The sequence below is a fragment of the Gallus gallus genome, chromosome 8, assembly GCF_016699485.2.
Source record: "Gallus gallus isolate bGalGal1 chromosome 8, bGalGal1.mat.broiler.GRCg7b, whole genome shotgun sequence".
Classification (NCBI taxonomy): Eukaryota; Metazoa; Chordata; class Aves; order Galliformes; family Phasianidae; genus Gallus; species Gallus gallus.
The window spans coordinates 12328362-12348988 of NC_052539.1; the positions used below are offsets into that span (position 1 = coordinate 12328362).

General features: G+C 36.0%; 1 protein-coding gene across 6 annotated transcripts in view; it reads left to right on the plus strand.

Annotated features, from left to right (window-relative positions):
• The window catches only part of DPYD (dihydropyrimidine dehydrogenase), a 316870-nt gene that overhangs the window by 18882 nt on the left and 277361 nt on the right, over positions 1–20627 (plus strand). For 5 of the 6 annotated variants that reach the window (XR_003076346.3, XM_025152951.3, XM_426639.8 and 2 more), the window contains exon 2: positions 2148–2258. Coding sequence is in view for 4 of the 6 variants with exons in the window: in XM_025152951.3 (XP_025008719.1) it covers positions 2148–2258 (111 nt within the window). In the remaining 2 variants the exon portion in view is untranslated. Of the gene's footprint in view, positions 1–2147; positions 2259–5884; positions 5915–20627 lie in introns of all 6 variants that reach the window. The other variant, XM_025152950.3, reaches the window with a different exon arrangement.

Here is a 20627-nt window from a genome sequence, read left to right on the forward strand (position 1 = left end):
CTTACCTGAATGTATTTGTTAAATTTACTAAATGTCTGACTAGCCATAAGCTGCTGAAAGCCAACCAGGGAACAGAAATGAATAGGAAGAAAATACCCTCACTAATTTTCCTTTCTGACAGTTAAAGAGACTCAAAAGCATTTGCATTACTTTTCCATTCAAGCAGTTAACTTCTGAGTTATTTTAAACATCAGGGACTTCTAGCTGAAACAGTCACCTAGGTCAGCAATCCCAGTTTCAGGCAGTATATTATTTAGGTAGTGGGAATATAAGCAATTTTTATGTTGTATGTGTGATTTAGTACGCTCTTAATAGCGTGCCAATTTTATTTCATATTTAATTCTGGAACATACTGGACTACGCAGTCCTTTTGGATTTCTGCAACTGTTGCACTTGGAGCCATACTCCTGTTGCAGAATTCCAACAGGAGCAAACATATGGGGATTCTTCCGTCCTTGGCTTGCCCCACCATTTGTTCCACATTTTAAACCAACTGGTGCTGTACCCAGTGGAGTACATCTGTTACGGTTTATTACTAGAAATTTGCAATTCATTTCAGAGCTTGCTAAAATAATTATAATATTCATGGCCAAGAGTACTGCATTAAGCAATTACAAGAGATAGTAGGCAAGATTTTGCTCAAGTGCATGCGTGATTCAAGACCTACTGTCCAGTTTGGGTGATTTGGGCACTCACTGGCCTATCAACAGCGAGTCAGATGTGCTCTGACAACTGAGTTTGATCAGCTTGAGAAATTAGTGTAGCAGCAGAGATGCTGTAAGTGACATCCCTTATGTGAATGTCTCTGCTCTGTTTTAATTAAGAATGAAAGAAATTAGCATAAACCACCACTGAATGCAGTTGGTTGCCACATCTTGCCTGAGATATTTGGCTGGGGAGCACCCAGAGATGGAGCAGAGCCTATCCTGAGATGGTGTTGTGGGGCTGCATCTGTTTACACCCTGTAAAAACCTCCTTAGAACACTACCTCTTTGCCTTAAAAAGCAACAACAAAACCAAAACAACCCAAACACTGGGAGAAAAAATACACACCCAAAAACACTAAAACAACAAACCACATAAACATCAGTGCTAAATCATACAGCAGGTTGCTTTTTCATCTTTATCACCCACACAAGCAGACATACTCAAGTGGACTTTTAAAATCAGGAAACATTCTGATATACGTAACCTATCACATTTGTCAGTTTCAGTCTCTAGCTGTGTAAGTCAGTCTTGCATGTCTTTGATACGTAGTAACAGTACGCTCTACTCACGGCAGTGCTGATGTAATAGTGCTAAAGTGGAAAATTTTTAAAGGAAATCTTACAGAAAACAATTTCAAAAGTTACAACAGAGTATGCCTGTTTTGGCTCTCCATCACAGACCTGACTCTGGATCTGTCACTTGCATACTATTCACGCTTGCCCTTCGAATTATACGAGGTCAGTTTTGACAGAAACCTGTCATTTGCCTAAGCTGAAGAAAAGCTTGATTTCCAAAAGGCTGACTTAATTTTTCAAGTTACTCGCTAATGAAAGACTTTACAAAGTTCAGTCTGCCCATGTTTTCAGACTGTCACTTAAAAGTACTGCCGCATTCCAGCATTTGTGTCCTTGCAAATAAAAACTGTGAGAAAAAAAGAAGCCTCTTTGTAGTGAAGGTAACTTATCAGGTCACCATGTGCAAAAGCAAGTTCTCATGAAGGAAAAGCTGGAGGTCATATTGACATGATAAAACGTGTAGAAACACCATGAGTACTTTGAAATCTTTTTATGTGTTTTGCTTTACTTTACAAATTTTACTTGGAGCATTATAATGAAGTAGAATCACGTTTCCATGTGGTCTAAGTTAGAAACAGTGGGGAGTGGAAACTGTTATCATAGTGATGGCTGGCTTCTGGGTGTAACGGTGCTTTACAGACATCCCAGGAATACCTTGTAAACATTCAGAAACTAAGCATTGTGGACAACAAAAATCTGAACAAATTCTTATGACGTTATGCTAAAGTACTGTAGTTTTTCTGGTTTTACATAGAATTGTAAATAAATATTTGGTGTGATTTAAGAAGCTTCAAATGTATTTTTGGAAATTCAAATCTGTTTCTATTATTATTATTATTATTTTCTTCTCTTTTCTTTCTGCAGAACCTCCTGTCTTTAAACCCCCGAACACAGACTTATGCAACTCTTCATTCAACTGTAACAAAGAAACAAGTCAAGAAGCACTGGAAAAGGAATTCTGACAAAAGTTGTTCTGTAAGTAGACATTTATTATTGAACCCGAAATACACAACAAATTATTGAGGATGAAATCTCAGTTGTGTGGGAAATTCAAACCTGAATTTCCTGTGATGTTCTGTAGCCAATTTGTCTCCTAGTTCTGCTCCTGCAGAAAAATTGTTACTTTGTGATGAGAGATTTGCTTCTTCAGAATCAGTACATGCCATACATCTTTCTTTTTTGGGGAGCTGGTACATCTTTGAAGCATCTTGTTTCCCTCTTGTTCTGGAGTCAGATCCAGCACCTGTGAGTAGAGCAGGGCTGCTCACCCTGGGCTGCCAGCATTGGCTGCCTCCTCCCCATTCTGCATGGCTGCTGTCCACTTGCTCCTCTTGTTTATGTTTCCCACGAGTAACTCTGGGAAGAGTAGCTCTTCACTGTTATTATTGTTATTATTTTTTTCTGAGTTATAAAGGTAGTATTCATTCAGTGCAGAAATGGGGGAACAATACACATTTTTACATATGTATATATATACTTGTGCCATATATACATTAAGATGTATATATTTTATAAACACATGAAATTGGTGTTAAAACATGGCTCTTGATTTTTAAATTTTGTACCTTGCATTTTTTAGGAAATAGGTATTAGAATAAATGTATTTTCATTATAAAATGGTTGTAGTGTTCAGAATTTCTGCCATTAAATATCACCTTTTACTTTCTAGGTATTTAGATTCCTAGCCTCAGTGTGATATTTGACTAATCCAATCAGACATGGTTGTCTCTTTGATCTCTTGTCTGATTAGAAGGTCTGTAGGGCTTTTACGGTCTTCCTACAGATTCTGTTAGATAATCCTCTAAATTCAGAGGACTAAAAGTCCTACTTCCAGAGTCCTTTTATGCATCTCTAAACTGTTTCCCTCGTGTGCAGAGTTGTGGTGTGTTTTAATAGTGCTAGCAAAACACCTTCTGTGATTAATTAGTGTCAACTTGAACCTATTTTTTTTAAATAAAATTTTCTCAAAATAATGAAATCCAGTACAACTAACAGCTATTTGCAGGGAGAAGCATTCTAGGATATCCTTAGTATTCTAGCCATACTTTATTAATAATGATTCCTAGCTTTGTAAATCAATGACAAGAATCTCTCTGTTACTATAGCTAACATTCCTATTTTCCTATTTGTTAGTTTAGCTATTTCTCAGTTGTTACAACAATAACATAGATATAAAGCTTGGGTTTGTGAACAGAGATGATTTCTTTAGGATGTCCAGTGCAGTTATTGCCCACAACTGTCTCTGTGCTGTGCAGGTAGTTTAGCTGCTCATTAAGCAGCTCCTGGGCAGCTGCAGTTTACATACTCATGTTTTCAGGTGACCTAAAATCAATACTGAGCTGTGAACACTTGTGCTTTCAGAAACTTTGATAAGATGTTTAAGTATCCATACAATAGGGGTGGCAGACACCTCTGCAGTAACCTCATCAGCTGTTCCTATGGAAATTATTCATTAGATAGTTGGTTGAAGCTCCAGTTATAGTGTACACATATGTAGCTTTCTGATGAATGTGTTCACACATTTTCTGAATCTCTTAGCCTTTAGGTCTGCTACTGTCTCTGACTTTTCTGTTTGATCTTTGTATGTTCAGTTCATAAAATCTGGATATTTGAAGATTTTTTTGGTAATTGTGGAAGTGCCTAGCTTTGTAGAAGCTCCCTATCTTCCCACATTCCAGCTTTTAGTAATGTGTACCTCTTTGTTTTAAAAGTTCTTGGAGTCCTAAGGCCTGAAATTATTGGGCCATGCAAACAGCATGGATCTTGAGTTCATAGCTAGTTTGTATGTCTTGGCTGAATTTTGATTCAAAAGAAATTCTGAATGACCTCAGATACAGTGTGATGTTATTTCTTAATTGATTTACAACCTATGTAGGTTGCTCTGAAAGTAATGACTCTTTTTTCACAGAATCATTAAGGTCAAAAAGACCACTAAGATCATTTAGTTCAACTGTCAATCCATTACCACCATGCCACTTAATGGGACATCTAACTTTTTCTGCATAGAAGGAATTCAGTGACACACCTCTGCTTCATATGCACTTCCATGTCAGACACCATTTTGTCAGGCTACTCCTTTGCTGCTGTCTGTCACATGGCAGGAAAATGTAGTGGGATAATGGTGGGAAGGTTCAGCCTCTACTGCTGTTCCACCAACATCTCCCTCTTGTGCTCTGGACCAACATCATAAAATAGGAAGCACTACTTTCAGAGCAGTCCTCATAAGCAACAAGTTGGTTTGGAATTCTGCATTACTGCATGGAGATCTGTGGGGACAATGGGACTTATACATTCTCCAGGTCATCACTGATAAGTAGGCAAAAACAAGAAAATGCTTTCCTGGCCTTATAGAATGAAAATTATAATGTAGGAAAGGGTATATAGAGCATAATTCTTGTTATAGTCTAAAAAAACATTGACAGTAAAATTGCACCTCTTAATGGACAGCTCTTTTGAAAGACCATAGGAGGAAGTGTACTTCTTTGCATTTCCTTAAATTATGAATTTGTCTTAGCTTTGGATTCTTTTGAAAGTGGGCTGATGCTGTCTTAGCAGAATTACTGTTAGAGGGAAGGTGGGAGTATGAAAATACAAAACTAATTAAATTAACAGCTCTCAAAACTCTGAACAAAAGCTGCATCTGCTGAGGCATGCACACAGTGACTTGGTAATGTCTAATATACTTCCAGATGGCAGACTTAAATATTTCTTCGGAATAATTACACAAGTGAAATTTTAACTCCTCGTCTGCTCTGAGACACTTTTGCCCATTAAATGAGTTCTGAAGTGGAAACTGAATGTCAGTATTTTTCATCAGTGCTCTTCAAGGATGGCCCAGTTACACTTTCTATAAGTGCTGTTGTTTATTTAGTGTGTGTAGCAACCAAATTTTGTTGTAAAAATGATTTATTGCTGTAGATACGCAATCATTCAGCTTCAGAAATATTGTCAGCTTTAGATCAGAGTACATGGGTCACCCTTGATAGCAGTGCTAAACCTAAGCATTAGGTCTGAGTTGGCATCTTCTGAGTCATGCTGAAACGTGGCATAAATTTCAGGAGTGTGTCTGTGGGGAAAAAAGATCACTTTGTCAGAAGAAATTCAAGACAAAAATTCTTAGGTGCCTATACTGACAGTAGATCTTTGGAAAGGAGGGTAAATTTAGGTCACATTAGATCATCAATTTCATAGTTAAAACCTGAGCAAAGGAATGAATTGTGGATGCTGTGAATTTTTGATTCTTTTGATTTCAGGGTATTCCTCAGCAATTCAGGATTGTTTTAGATATCAGATTTATGTTTCTGATTATGGTTGCCATCTTGCTGTTCTTCAGTTTCAGTAAGCATTTTATGCTTGATGACCACTCAGTCATGAGCTAGCTGGGCACTTACTGGGCACATGTGCATTGCAGCTAGCACAATGCTGAAGTCCTTGCTTGTGATCAGGGTTTCTAAGCATTATGGGCTAAATTCTGCTTGTATTTGTTCATGTGCAGATTTGTGGCTTTTGTACAATTTTATGTGAATTTTATAAATTCACTTGTGGATGGATAATTCAATAGAATGTTGTATCGCAGCCTTTTTTTTTTTTTTTTTTTGAAGGAAGAAACTTGAGATACCTACTGACTGTAGGTGAGAAGATGATATATACCCATCTATACATTCAGAATTTCTTCAGATTCTGCATTAAAAAATAATAGTAGAAGTTGCTCCAGATGGAAGAGTTGGAAGTATTTCAACAAAGAAGGCAAAAAGGAAATGGGGTTTAAATTGGTTTGTAGTTAATTGCTATAGCCTGTAACAGTATTGATTTTCTGGCAGTAGTAGCATTGTTCTTTGTCCTTACATTTGCTAATCCTGCTCAACATTTTGCAACATGAGCTTTTCTTTCTTGAACAAAATAACTTTTAAGCTCAGTTTTTTTTTGTTTTTTTTTAGTGACATCATTTTGGGGACAAGACTCTCATTTTTCTGTAGTCCACTTTAGTTATCTTAGAGAACCAAATTCTTCGCCTTGTCTTCTGTGCAATGTTATGATGCAGCTACCAGATTGGTTTGTGCTGAGACCTGCACTTAGCTGTAAGATGTAACAGATTATGTTGCTCTTCAAATTCAGAAGATGTGTTTACTCCCTTAAAACAGCAATAATTGGGAGATAAAATTTCAGACTACTTTTAATTTTGTCAGCATTTCAGTGGCTGTCACTGTTGCCTGTGAAAATCTGTTAAAAAAAAAATCTTATTTAAAGTAGAAAAAAAGTTTATATGGACCTTTAGCTATACAGATGTCTGTACTTGTATAGGAAAACATGCATATAAATGATTATCTCACAGCTATAATCAATTTGTTACCCTTAAGTATTGCCTTACAGTTAGATGGAAAAATGTCATGTGAATTTTGTGCCCAATCAGGTATCACAGAATAATTAAGTTAGCAGTTTGCGTGTAACTGATGGGTGGAAGCAGAGACAGTGCAAATTGCAAACAGATAGGCAACCTGGTTCACCCAAAGCCTAAGACCAGGAACCTTAATGAATAAATACTTTCTCAGTTATTTGGCCATTTCCAGGCTTGTATTGATGAAAGAGTATATATTTATAAATAAAAAATAATCTCACATATTGTAAAATAGAGAACACTCATTAACAGAAATCAACTCAATTATACATATAATCTAAATGTATAGTTTACCTTTGCAAATATTTATTTTTGTCTTCATTGCATATGAATATGTAAGCTTAGCTCTTTTCTGAATGGTATACAATGGCAGATGTCTCTCTAATCGCTGCTCTATTCAAACATTAATTGGTAGAACATATGTAGAAATCTACTAGTCTGAATAGGTATAGGATAGCAGCAGTCTTTTTAATCACATCACTATTCAACCACTAATTGGTGTGATGATTAAGGGACATTAGAGGGAGCACTTTGACATCTGATTCTTTGAACTGATGTCTGCTCAGACTGCACTGTATTCATCACGGCCAGACTGATTTCTTAAATAAAATGCTCTGATTCCCAAATGTGGAAAATATTGCATTAGGTTCTATTGAGGTGATTAGGGAATTTGAGAATGATTCTTTTATATAACTAGTGATTGACTGTATATGCAGAAACTATTCATATGAATAATACATGAGTTACTTTGAGTATCAGAAAGAGATAAGAAGTAACATCAAGAGATTTTCTCTTTTCTCACAGTGTCAATAATTAAATATTAATACACATTTTAAAATGTACCAGTTTAATCATTTAGCAGTCAAATTCCTGCTCATGCATTTTTTAGATTAACTAATTACTCTGCATTTCCTCGTATCGATACCATATGCTGGCATTTACAATCATTTCAGTAGAATGAAGTGGTTTACGTGTTTATATATGATACCACTTATCCTTGCTCTAAGAAATACATATTGTAATCCTTGAATTTTTTGCTTTATATATATTTTATAAATCTTAACTTTTTAAAATAAGTATTCTACACTGTGTTGTCGTAAGCCAATAATAAATTAGTCTATTTAAAGACAATATTCAGTGAGTGTAGAAGTAGGTTACTGAAAAAAGCCTACTACTTTCCTGTCAATCACGGAAAAATGTTCTTGGATATCTGGAAGAAAGTAATATACTAATCCAGCAGTGTAATGTTTGGTGGGGTAAGAGAAATGGAGAAGGAGGAAATATTAAACATTTTAAAAGGTGAGATAAGAATTTAAAACTCAAGAGAAATTGAGGGGTTAACATCGAAGCCATAAGTTGAATACATGCTGATCCAAATAAATTACTTCTCTTAATTTAATTCTTATTTCTCATCTCTATATATAACTTTTTTCTCATTTCTCATTCTTTGCTATTTGAAATTTATTTGGTGCCTTGGCTTTCTGATTTTACTCCTAAAGTGCTTGTGCCGTTCAATTGTACTTAGAAATGTATATTAAAGTGTGTGTCTTAGTTTCCTTGCTTTCATGATTTTGATTTTCAGGCCATAGGGAAGACGAGGTATCATCATAAAAATCTCTTAAGTGCATTTTTATTCTTAGCTTTGCTCAGAAATAATTTTCGTTTGTGTATTTATTTTTATGTCTTTTGGGTTTTGCTCTCTATTTTGCTTTCCTTTATCAATCCAGTGTATCATTCAGGAAACGTGCTGATCCCTGAAGTCCACCGTTTTCATTCTGTTACCCTCACAACTTTCTATGCTTGATGCTATTAGAGAGGCAAATCATTGTAAATCAGTTAGACTTTCTGTATTCAGCCTGGAAAAAAACACACATTCTAATAATGGTAAGGTGCAGATACTCTTTGATGTAATAACTGACAAACTTTGGTCATTAAATCAGAAGGGATAAAGTCAAGCTGAGTGGACTGTAGTCTTAAATTTAGCAAGGATTAATGTTATAAAATAGATAATCACACAAAGTAGTGTTAATCAAGCTTTTTAAGCAGAATAAGCAAATTTTTAAAATTATTATTTTGTAAGACTGAGGAGATGATTCTATTCAAATCTTTGAACTGAACTAACCTGTTTGAAGGCATGAATTTTGAGAAGATCGTTATTCTTTGAAGTATGTAAAAAATTATTTGGAATCAGCTTGTAAATTTGTAAAGAAGAGAGTCAAACTAATTTGGTAAACAGTTTCCAAAAGAATATTAAGTGTATGTCAAGAAATCAAGGGGGGAAAAAGGGGATTGATAGGCAGGAGGTACAGAGGAAAAAGTGATACCTTTGAAAAGTCGATTCACACCTGGTAAAAGAAATTAAAACAAATAGTGAAAGGTTATTCAGCTATATAAAACAAATAGTAAAAGGCTCTAAAGCTATATGATTTAAAAGAACAAGGGAAACCAGTGTGAAGATTGAATTATACGTCCTAGATATGGTCTGAAATCTTAAGCTGTTATCCCATTTCCAATAAAATGAGACTAAAGCAAGAGATGGCTAATGGGCAAACAAGTTCAGAAATGGAAATTACCCTAAGTGGGCCAGAGGAAAACTTGAGAAGTTTGATCTCTGAAGTCAATAGGACAGAAAAATGACCATAAAAGTATCACGGAAAAATTGACATTTGAAATTTCAGGCTTAAGTGTGAGACTGTTAAACAAATCAAGCTGTATATTTTTGCACAGATTTAAAGGATAGTCAATCCTGTCTCTATATTTAAAAAAGAGAGAATTGATGGGCAGCTGTAGCTCCATTAGTCTTGTGTTAGAAGCAAAGGCAAGATAAAGCATAATATATTTTGCTCTCTTGGCTCTTAGGGGGAGAACATGACAAAATGACAGGCTGGTGTTTGGTTTTTTTTTTTTTTGTTTGTTTGTTTGTTTTTTTTGCCAGTTAGTTAAGTATCATCTGCTTGGATTAGTATAGTAATGTGGATAAGGACCTGGCTTAAGGAAATTACAGTGACCACTGCTAAAAAAGCTGCTCTTGGGCTTTTAACAGAGCTTGTTGAAGGATCAGTTTTCAGATTCCTACTGTTTAATATTTTTATTAATGAGCTTGACATAAATATTAAGAGCATGTTACAAAAAAAGTCGACAGGAATTGTCAATACAGAAGGAAGTAGAACATCATAGAAAAAGAACTGTATGACACTCGAGTTAGAATAATAATAATAAAAGGTAAGAATAAATTTTGAAGTGCAATTAGGAGGCTGTACAGCCAAGCGCTTGAGGATAAGGATGACTAGGAGTTTATGGTTGAAGTTAAGAGAGAAGGTGATTTAGAAATACCAGTTGATTATAGGGTGGTTGTTCCATCAACTGGATGAGAACGCAAAAAAGTCAAGTGTGGTGTCAGGGTAATCAGACCCACTGCTTCTGGTGGTGCTAGGCACATAAGGTATGCTATTATTTTCAGTCATCCCAATAAACTGTCGAAGTTATCAAGGGACTGTTTATTGAGATGAGATTAGGAGAGTGTGGATAGTCTAGCAGAACAAACTATATACTGTTGTTCTCAGGGAATTATGGATTTTTTTTTTTAATAATTTGAGGGCAACATTAGCATAATCACAAAGATACCCTTTTGCTGCCAGTAAATAAAGTCTGGGAGTAAATATGCTGCTAACGTTCAGAGCAGAGGAATGCTGTGCTTGTGGCCTTGCAGTAGCAATAGTGGGGAAGAGACCTCTAACTGCACATGCAAAAGATGGCATAATGCAACTGAACATGAAAGCAGGAGAGTAAATCCATTAGCGCAAGTTGTCACTTCTGGTCCCTTATATATTTTAGAATTTTGTACCATAGATGTCTGACATGGCATGCTCACAGTTACTGCATAGTTTTTTTGTGCTTATTGCTATCTGTCAAAAGAGGATATCTGTAGAATACAGATGAATAAATGGCTTTTAAATCACTTAAGTTACCAAAGTGATGAGTGCCATTGAAATGTTCACAGGAAAAGTAGTTCTGCCTTCAAGTATGGTTTTGAATGGTGTTCAATTAATAAGGCCACACACAGCACAAAAAGGCTGCATGTAAAGCATGAAGTTGCAGGGCTGCTGACAGGGTGAGTGCTCTGTTCCTAGTCAGACAGCAATTCTATGTAAGATAGCATTTTGTCATGTAATTAACCCAGTGTTTTAAAAGCATGAGTGTGAAGGGACCAAAGCAAGTTTTGGAAGGGCAACACTTTTAAGCTATTTTTGAATTTAGGTAATTGACACAGTGTTTGCTTTTTGATGGCCTGTATCACTTAGAGTTTTGCTGCATTCTCCGTCCAGCTCTGTGTACCCTTCAGCCTTGAATTCCTACAGACACTGCTGTGGGAATAAGAGTAATAAACAGGAATTTTCTACCTGAATGTTAGGTTGTCCTGTGTGAATTGCTTTGCTTGAAGTTTCTACTTACTGTGTAATGATTTGTAGCTATATGATGTAGACTGATACTGTTTAATATATATATATATTTTTAAGATATGTGTTCTGATGCATGTTCTTTTAAATATCTACCAGTACTCACCTATACAGACATCAAATTGCTTTGAGGCAGATTTAGCCATGTCAGAAATTCCCAGGTAATAGCACTGATTTTGATGCCCTTCAAAAAGATGGATGTTAGCTGAGTATTTTTTGCCATTCTTTAGGGCTTCATCACAGATGGGTGCTCAGCTAAATTATGCATTTATCTTCTGCTGTAGCAGTTCTTATTTCTTGGCTTTCCTTCCAGAAGTCCTAATACCTTTAAAATGTTAGTTCCTAGGAAAAACTTTTATTTCAATCCCAAAATTAAAGGCTTTTCTTTCTAAGAAGTTGCTGCTGACTGTTGGAGGGAGTCTTGCGCTGCTGTGGAACAAAAGGACTATCAGGGAAACTGTCTTAGTACCTATCCTTGAAACTCTGTTAGGCTGATGCTGAATCACTGACATTTTTAAAAGTATGGACTTAATGAGCATTTGTTTCTATCTTTTGAAGACTGACCCCAGCAAACTTTTTTTTTTTTTAATGGAAGAAAGAAAGAATAAAAAGTAAAGCTTAACTTTTACTTCTGTCTCATCTGAAGTAATTTGAAGTAAGAGATATTGAATGGCTTTTAAGATTCTTCCTATTAGCTCTAGGAACAGACTTCACTTCCTTAGTAATCCCACTGTGTTTTCAGGCTTTATGGTGTCTGGATCACTTTTCCCATCAGGTACAAAGGGAACTACTTGCTATCTTTGGTGAAAGCTTTCAGCAACAGCTATGGAGGAGTGTAAGAAGACAACGAGCTGTAGCCGTTAAGGTTTTCCTGGGATTTGTACAAGAGTTGAGTGTATCTATCATGAAATTCTGTGAGAAGTATTTACATTCTTTTTCCCAAATATTGTACCATCGGTGGTATTAGTAACCCATGAGTGCTTTGCAGCGTAGGTGAGAAAGGAGGAGGCAGCCCCTATCAGTTCATTGCGGTTTTCTGTGGCAGCACAAATGCTGTTGTTGGTTTACTCTTGGGAGTTTTTACTTCTTAGACTCTCTCTGCACTTACCTGCACCCATGAGTGGCAGCTGGTGTGGGACCCTCTGTGGGTGCTGTCAGGAGGCACCAGGCCTTTCTAGGTACCCCATGAGTGATTTGGTTTGTTCTGTTGTTCTGCAGCTTGTGTGTCCTGCTTGGAGCTGTTTTATGGTGGGGAAGGGAGCAAAGAGCTGCAGGAGTAGGATAAAGGAAAACAAGGCAGGGGAAAGCTGTGACATAATGAAACAGAGCAAAAGATGTGAAATAATTAGAAGGCACTGGGGAAAATTTAAACAAGGGGAAATAGAACAGTGGGGGAAAACCCAAGTAATGAAGGAGGAAAAAAAGAGAAGAAAAGAAAATGATTGGATAAAAATTAAACACTGAAAGCTCAAACAGTGCACACATGAGGGAAAAGGGGGAAATGCTTCATAAGAATAAGGTTTAGAAATTGAACATAAAGATGTCTTCAGGAAGAAAAAGTTATATAAATAAAGTATATATAAAAATTATATATTTAAGAGGATAATTTTTGTTTCTATTTGCTTTGCCACTGCCCTGATCTCTCCTATTGTCCTGCTTGCACATGTGCAGTGGTTGTGGTGATGCTCAGGAGCAAGGGGTTGATTAATAGGTCCAATATCTTTTGTAGAGAGGAAAAATATTTCATATTAAGATTTTGTGTTATTTAGAAAATATTCCATGGTGTAAGTTTGAAAATAGCATTTTCAAAACTAGGTTATTTCTTTTTATTGTAAAATGTGGGTAATTGCACTGAGGGTACCAGGATAAGCTCTGGTTGCAGGGAAGGAGTGGGGTGCTCAAATTCCCCAAGCTAAACACACAAGCAGCAGCAACTCTGTCCTGTTCAGCATTCTGGGAACTGAAAGCCCCTTCCTTGCAATAGCTGGCCCCACTTCTAGACTTGAAAATAGCATAGTCGTGTGAGGAAAATGCTATGAGAGAGCTAAGAGACCCCATCAGGAGCTGTGCTGCCTACCTAGCTGTTCAGTTTTGTTGTGTCTTGAAGGTGAGACACAAACTGGACAGCTCCAAACAGTGCTCATAGCAGGGAGTGTTTCTGAGGAGTGTATTTCTATCTACATTTTTAAGATTATTTTTTTCCATGTTATGAGCTCTGTAAATGTTGTTCCTTAATATTGTTCTGGTCTTCACATTCACTTCTTTAATCTCAGTAAATCAGGGGAACAATATTTGCCTAAGCAGAGTAAAGAATGCCAAAGGAAAAGCAAGATCTGTTGAGGTACAGGAAAATACTAGGAGGGAGTATAGCATTTGGGTATTTGGTTTTTTTTTTTTTTTTTTTTTTTTTTGGATAAATTTTATTGAGTTAAGTTTTCACTGTCAATTGAAAATAGTGTATTGAGAAATTCTGTGTAGAGACTGTCTCTCTTAGGCAGCCTGCAAGCCCTGGAGAACCTGAGGATTCATCTGTCAAGGACTGGTCCCAGGCAGCATCTCAAACAGCTTCTGTGAAGGCCCTCATGAGGTGCTCAGCCTTTCCAATAGGAAAAAGACAAGGGAACAGCCTCATTAGACAGCAGTGTCTAGATGAAGATCTTATCATACTCTAAGAGATGATGTGTATTGCTCCCTGCTTTTTTGGCCCCATGCCACGCAGGGAAGTACTCATAAGAGTATCCCTTTGGATACAGAAGGACAAGTAGTTTATTGCTGAGTCCTCCCATTCCTCTACTGAGCAATTTTAATATTCATTCTAGGAAGAGTAGGAAAAAAGTGGAAGAGGTGTTTTCCTTCCTTTTTATTTTCGGAGTTTTCTGTCTTTTAAAGCTGAGTCATGGGGGAGAAGCATTATGAAAAGTCTTTAGTGGCATCACCTGCACTCTGCTTCTTTTGTTATTTCTAGCTGTGTCTCTGCTGTCTTGCATGACTTCAGATTTTTAAATTTTTTGAGTTCTTTGGTCTACTATTCTGTGTTGTGTGCTTGGTGCTTTCATTATGTCTTTACTCGTCTTCCCTGTATTGCTCTTATCAGATGTATTGTTATTGCTGAAACATGTGGTGTCTGCATCTGCTCTGAAAACAGCAGGTTGAATGCAAACAAGATTCCATACCTCGTGTGAACACAAAGGCTGTTATAAAATTGCCACTTGAAATTTGTGCATGAAACTGCATGAAAAGGAAGTTAGCAGAATGCCATTTCAGATCGGAAGAACTTTCATAGCCCCAGTAACATTGCAAACTGAAATGTTATTTATGTTTAGCAAGCAACTATCTTCCAGATAATTACCTGTGTTTAAGGATTATATGTATCACTGCTTAAGCTGAGGGAGCAATACAAACTCTGAAATTGTCAGCTTCCACTTCAAAATTTCCAATTACGTGCGCAGTATTTCTGGTAATTAATAACAAAATGCATTTGCAGAATTTCAGAAAATACCTCGTGTGCTGGAGTTTCAATCCTGCCTTACCAATATATTTCTGTATGTGGAGAAAATGTGTTATGTTTTTATGCATCTTAAAAATATTCCTCTAAAGAAACTGAAAAGAAATGGTTATGCTAAGGAGGCATTGATTACAACCTCCCACAGTTCTACTTAATATTTTTCTCGATTGATTTTTATTTGATTGCTAACACTTAGGGCTGGTTTTCTGTTGGAAGTCTGCTATTTTTGGTATATTAATATCTGCATTTTTCAAAGAGCCTGTCTGGCCAATGTGTCTGTGTCACATGATGAAAAAATAGTTCTAACAAATGTTCATATATTGTGAATGACATGCTCTCAATATTATGTAAATACCTGAGGGCTCAGTATACTTTCTGCAGATACTAAGAATATATACATGTTTTTTCAAAATACATATCTTTCTTTTGTAAGCAATTGTTCAGGTATCAGTTTTAAGTTGCTTTACCGCTATTCGGACTGAGAACCCTTTGAGAATGACTTGCAACAAATGGAATGGAAGAGCTTAGGTGATATAGTGTAGACTGTGGTATCTCCCAAATAGAATCAAATGGTCCTTTTTCTTTCTGTTTAGCTTTCAACAATGCTCTGTAGATGAAACAAATGTTATTAACAGTTTGGAAACCGTTGGGTATCTGTTTTGTTGAGTCGCTCAATACAAAGATAGTTTAAAGGGGCTTCCTATGTGAAATACTGCTATTGGCTACTGAGTAACTTCAATGAATTGTAGTACCAATGTTATAATAAATGCAACAGAAAGACATTTTATCCTATAGCAGATGGGTGCTTAAGTCTGTGAGAGGAGATCAATGGAACCATTTAGCTTTTTGTGTTGTTTCAGTGTAGAAAGACAGTCTGTTCCAAATCAAGAGAGATCTGGTAAGAGTTTTTCATAAGGTTTTATTGTAATAAAGCACAACGTTACATGAGTTCACATCAAAAGAACTAGATGTGCTATTCCAAATTCATAGCAGTTGTCTATTAGTCTGTTTTTAATAATTTTTCTTTTGCATGTAATCCTGTTTAATTAGATTCTACTCTATCTGTTGTTTGAAGACTCGATAAACAGGAGTCTTATATACCAGCTGCTAAAGCAGGAGTTACTGTCTAAATGATATTCACAATGAGTATTTGGAAGGGTTTACAATTATACCCTCGCTAATAAATTGTGCTATTTTCCCCAACACTTTTAAGTGCTCATCTTCAGAAGGCATTTTAAAATTAGCTAAAATTCCATCAAGAGATTTACAAAAATTGTTAGCATGGAGATAATTATGTCACAGTCCTTGGACTCCATCTCTGATTGTGTGCATAAATCAGAAAATGTCAGCTGTGTTTTCCCTTAATAATTATCCTTGCTGCAATATATTACAGTTTAGATTACTATTACAATGTTGCTTTAGGTTTATAAAACACAAGATAGTTATTTCTAAAGTTTTCTGCTGATGAAATAGTTCAGATTTCCAGAATAACACAAGTTTCCCTATTGATCTATTGGCGTTAACATTTTATATATAAATAAGAAGATCAATATGGAAAGAACCATTCTGCACTTTTTATACTGCCCCTGAAAACAGCCAGCTTTTGAAAAAGAAATCCCATCTACTGAATAGTCAGTTTTTTTCAGAAGAGCATGCTAACATGGCCAGCACTGTGGTATGTGTAGTATTTTTTTTTTTTTTCCTGAAAATCTGTTATTACAGTCTACCTCCTTTAAAGGAAGCCAACCGAAACATCAGAGAGAGATGGCTATGTTCTTCACCATTTGAATCAGATAGTTTTAAGCAATCCAAAGTCTGGATACAAAGACATTTAATATGAAGATTCTAAAAACTGGCTGCATGAGCATTAGAAAATTAAGATACACTATACTTTGTCGGAACTTTTCTAATGGATTATAAGGAAAAATGAGAGGTAAAAAAATGTTTTAGTACCAATAGTAGGAACAAAACTTAACAAGTGAGAGCTCTTCTAACTTTGTTGCTGTTCATTCCTTATAGTTTGTATACAGAGAATGTTCAACAGTAAAAATGTGAGATTTATGTTTACAAACAAGCTTCCTTAGAAAATTTCCTAAATTCATGTGGAAGCAGTAAATTCTAAGAATTTGGCATTATCTAAAATCTTCTATCCCAGAACAGACAGGGGAGAGGGGTGTGTGGTAGTCTAAGTAAGGCTTCTGATTTGGCAGCGTATCAACTAGGATAAAAGATCTACCCTACTTTGGTGTTGCAGGCTGTCTTAGAATAGGTCTTATGCTGTTGTCAGATCAGAAGATTTTATTTCTCAACTATCTGGAAATGCGTGCTAGACATAATCTGTAATACTAATGCTTTGGAAAGGATAGAGCAGAATATGGCTTAGTGTGATCTCACTTTTCTTTGGCTGGATGGAAGATTTGTAGTTGATTTTGATGGCAGTGGGGTCATTTTTATCAGTACTGTATTGCAGAACGGGTGAATTTGAATTGTGGTCATCTCAAAGCTTTTAGGCCTGTCACAGCAATGCTTTTGTGTTTCATGGTTATCCTTATTGATGATACCTGGCAATAGACCAATTTTGGTTTCTGAGTTTTGCATTTGATTCACTAGCCCAAATCAACAATCGTCTTTCTCTGACATAGTCAAGCAAAGAGGGCTTGACAGAAACACAGGGAAATAAGAAAACTAATTTGACTATTATGTCTTTTTTTTTTTTTAAGTATGAATTCATTTTTTTCTGGAATCCTAGAATTTTATTCAGAAATAGCGATTATTTATGTTTTCTATTTTTTTGAGCTAACTGGTTAGTTCAGTGTCAAAGAGTATGAATATTTTCAACTTGGTAGTTGCTGACTTCAGACTTTTAAAAACAGAATAGTATTAAGTTGATACCAGGATGTTACAATTATCAGTTGCCATGTCTGAAAAAATTGATTTATGAGCACATAGTCCCTCCTCCAAAAGCTTACTGTTTTTAACAGGAATAAGTTGAAGTAAGGAAAACGTCATTGCCTTATGTTTATAATAGAAGAAGCTTTCCAATCTGTGCAGTAATTTTACTTCTTCATTATCTTCATAGTCTCATTGTTCATCTTTCTGATTTCTGATTAGATGCTCCACCAGCACACGACGTGAAGTGCCACATACTCATGGACATATAGTGCACAGCTGCCTTTTTAACTAGTTGTCATGTATCTTTAGTTAAGATCTCAAATAATCAATAAGCTTTTCACTTACATGTATCAAAACTTTTCCCCTCTCATGATTTTTTGGTTCATTTGAAAACCTTGAAGTGCTTATGCTATAGGAAAAAAAGGATTTAGATTTTTGTGGCTTTTTGACATGCAATGATAGTTTGATTTATGATAGCTATGTCCCTAATTATATCTCTGTCTACTTATTTTTCATCCTGAACCTCTCAAAGGTATTATTTAGTTTAGTGTCATACAGTACTATGGATCTGCCAACAGTGATAGCATACAGAGGATATAAAGTAATATATAATTATTCAACTGCAGAGTTAAAATTTCTAGATGTTATCTATACCCAAATAAATTAATTGGCTGTAAGCTTCTAAAATCATTTTTTCATTGTTTGTATTTTGAATATTCTACTTGAATTGCTGCTGAAAACTAAACACCTGGGAGTTTAATTGCTCATTATATTTTAATCTGTGAAGTATGATGGGCCAAAACACTCTGCCCTTTGCAAGATGGAAAGATATATATAATCTATATAACTAGATTAATATGTATGTGTATATACACACACACACACACATATTAATCTAGTTAGTAGCATGGTGTAGAAGAAATGCTAAGTCATGGCTTGAAGCAGTGACTGAGCACCTGGTGGAAGGCAGAGCCAACCCAGGGGAACTCAGCTGCATGCAATGCCCCTGGGTGACCAGAAGGGGTGGAGCCAGGATCCACTGCTTCCCTGCCCTTATTTAAGGGCTGACAGTGGGGTTAACCATCTTGCTGGAGATCCCTGTGTACCTGCAGCCTTCCTAAAATAAGCAACTTCTTTCATTTATTTCTGAGCTCACAGCTGTTGCCTTTGAACAAGTCCTCACGTGCTGCAGCCTAGAACCTTGCTGCTCTGCTGCCATTGCTGCGCTTTCCATCGTGTTACTCGTGGATAATAGAATGAGTGCAGATTTTGCTACTGATTTAATATTTATAAATGTAAAACAGCTTGGTCATGGTCCATTGAAGTTTCACCATTTATATGTTCTTTAGAGTACTATTGTGCTCAGAATTTCATACTTTTTTTATAGACTGTCATCCTTTTAAGAGGGTCTAGAAACATAGTGTGCAAACTGATGCTCAGACCCATGGAGAAACAATGGACATGTAGCTTTGCTTATTTCTAGTCTTTCAGACAGCTGTTCTCTTTTTACTGAGAGATCCAAGCTACTGTTTTGGATTACTGCACCTGTAAACAAGAAAATAATAGTAGCTATTGTCAGTAGTTACTCACTTGTTCAGTACTTATGCAGTAAGTGATTGTACTGTGAGGTCATCTTCCTTTAGTGGGTTTGCATCTGACCTTAGTTTTTAGGTCATTTTTTTCCTAACAGCAAAACTACAGGCTTTCCAGCTGCTGTACTTTGGATTATTTAGCTGAAGGTAGCTGAGAAAGGTAGATGTGATATTGTCCAGAAATATTTGTGAAATTGGTGAAAATTCATTGTATTGCCAAATGAATTATTATAACATTTATTGTTTGAATTTTTAAACTATGTTCCATTGTTCTTAGTTTTCTATTTACTTCCACATTGTTATGCTTTTTTTTTTTGTTGTTGTTTGTTTGTTCTGTGTTTTGTTCTAAGGAATATTTGTGCAAGTGTACGTGATTACGGAGTTTTCTTTAGCTACTGGCCACTCTTGTTGCTCTTCAACTAATTAATACAGAATGGTCCGTATAGGCAAATGAGTAACACCAACTGAAAAGGATACCTTGACTTACTCATTTTAGTGTTTCCCACTTAGACACCATGTTATTTTAGATTGTAGGTTATAGAGAGGATTTAGTTCTGCTTGATAAAATCTTGGGAGCTTTCGATCCTTTGTCAGTTCTCTACATGCTTTATATCACAACATCAAGAGAAATGAACTGCGTGATGCTCAGATTTTCCTGAACCTGTGGTGAGTTGCCAGTGGCACAAGACTGTTAATAAACGGGCTTTAGTCTTTCAGTGCTTGAAGCAATATTCCATATGTTGTTTCCCTTGATCTGTTTTCCTGAAGGATGTGAAATTTGATTGTATGCTTGCACAGATGCTTTCAGTTTAGTACTGACAAATCTGGAATTCTTTCTATATTAGTATTGTCAGTTTGGGTTTCTTTTGCTTATTTCTGAATGAGCTTCACTGTTTTGTGAAATTCCTTTGAGTTTTTGTATGGCAAAATCCTACTCAAAGGACATCTGATTGTAATATAAACCAAAATATCAGATTAGCCATAAGATTTACTACTTCTACTTAAGTTGTGCATCATAGGACAAGAGGTAATGGCCGCAAGTTGCACCAGGGGAGGTTTAGATCAGATATTAGGAAGAATTTCATCTCAGAAAGAGTGATGAGGCACTGGAACAGGCTGCCCAGGGAGGTGCTGGGGTCACCATCCCTAGAGGTGTTTAAGGAAAGGGTAGATGTGGTCCTTACCCACATGCTTTAGTGGTAATATTGGAGGTAGGTGAATGGTTGGACTTGATCATCTTAGAGGTATTTCCAAACCTTAACGATTCTATTATTTCATTTTTATTTGGAAGAGAAGGGAGAGTTCTGAATGTAGACTTCATTTCTCCTGTTCAGAAATGTATTGCTGAAGTATTAAAACTTTGTATTAAAACATCTACAATTAAATTTAAAAATAACTGGACAAACTAAGATATCTTGTTAGGTCATTTACAAATATCTAATTATTTCCTGTCCACTAATGCTCCTGTAACGTCTAATTGCGTATAATTATAAAAAATCAATA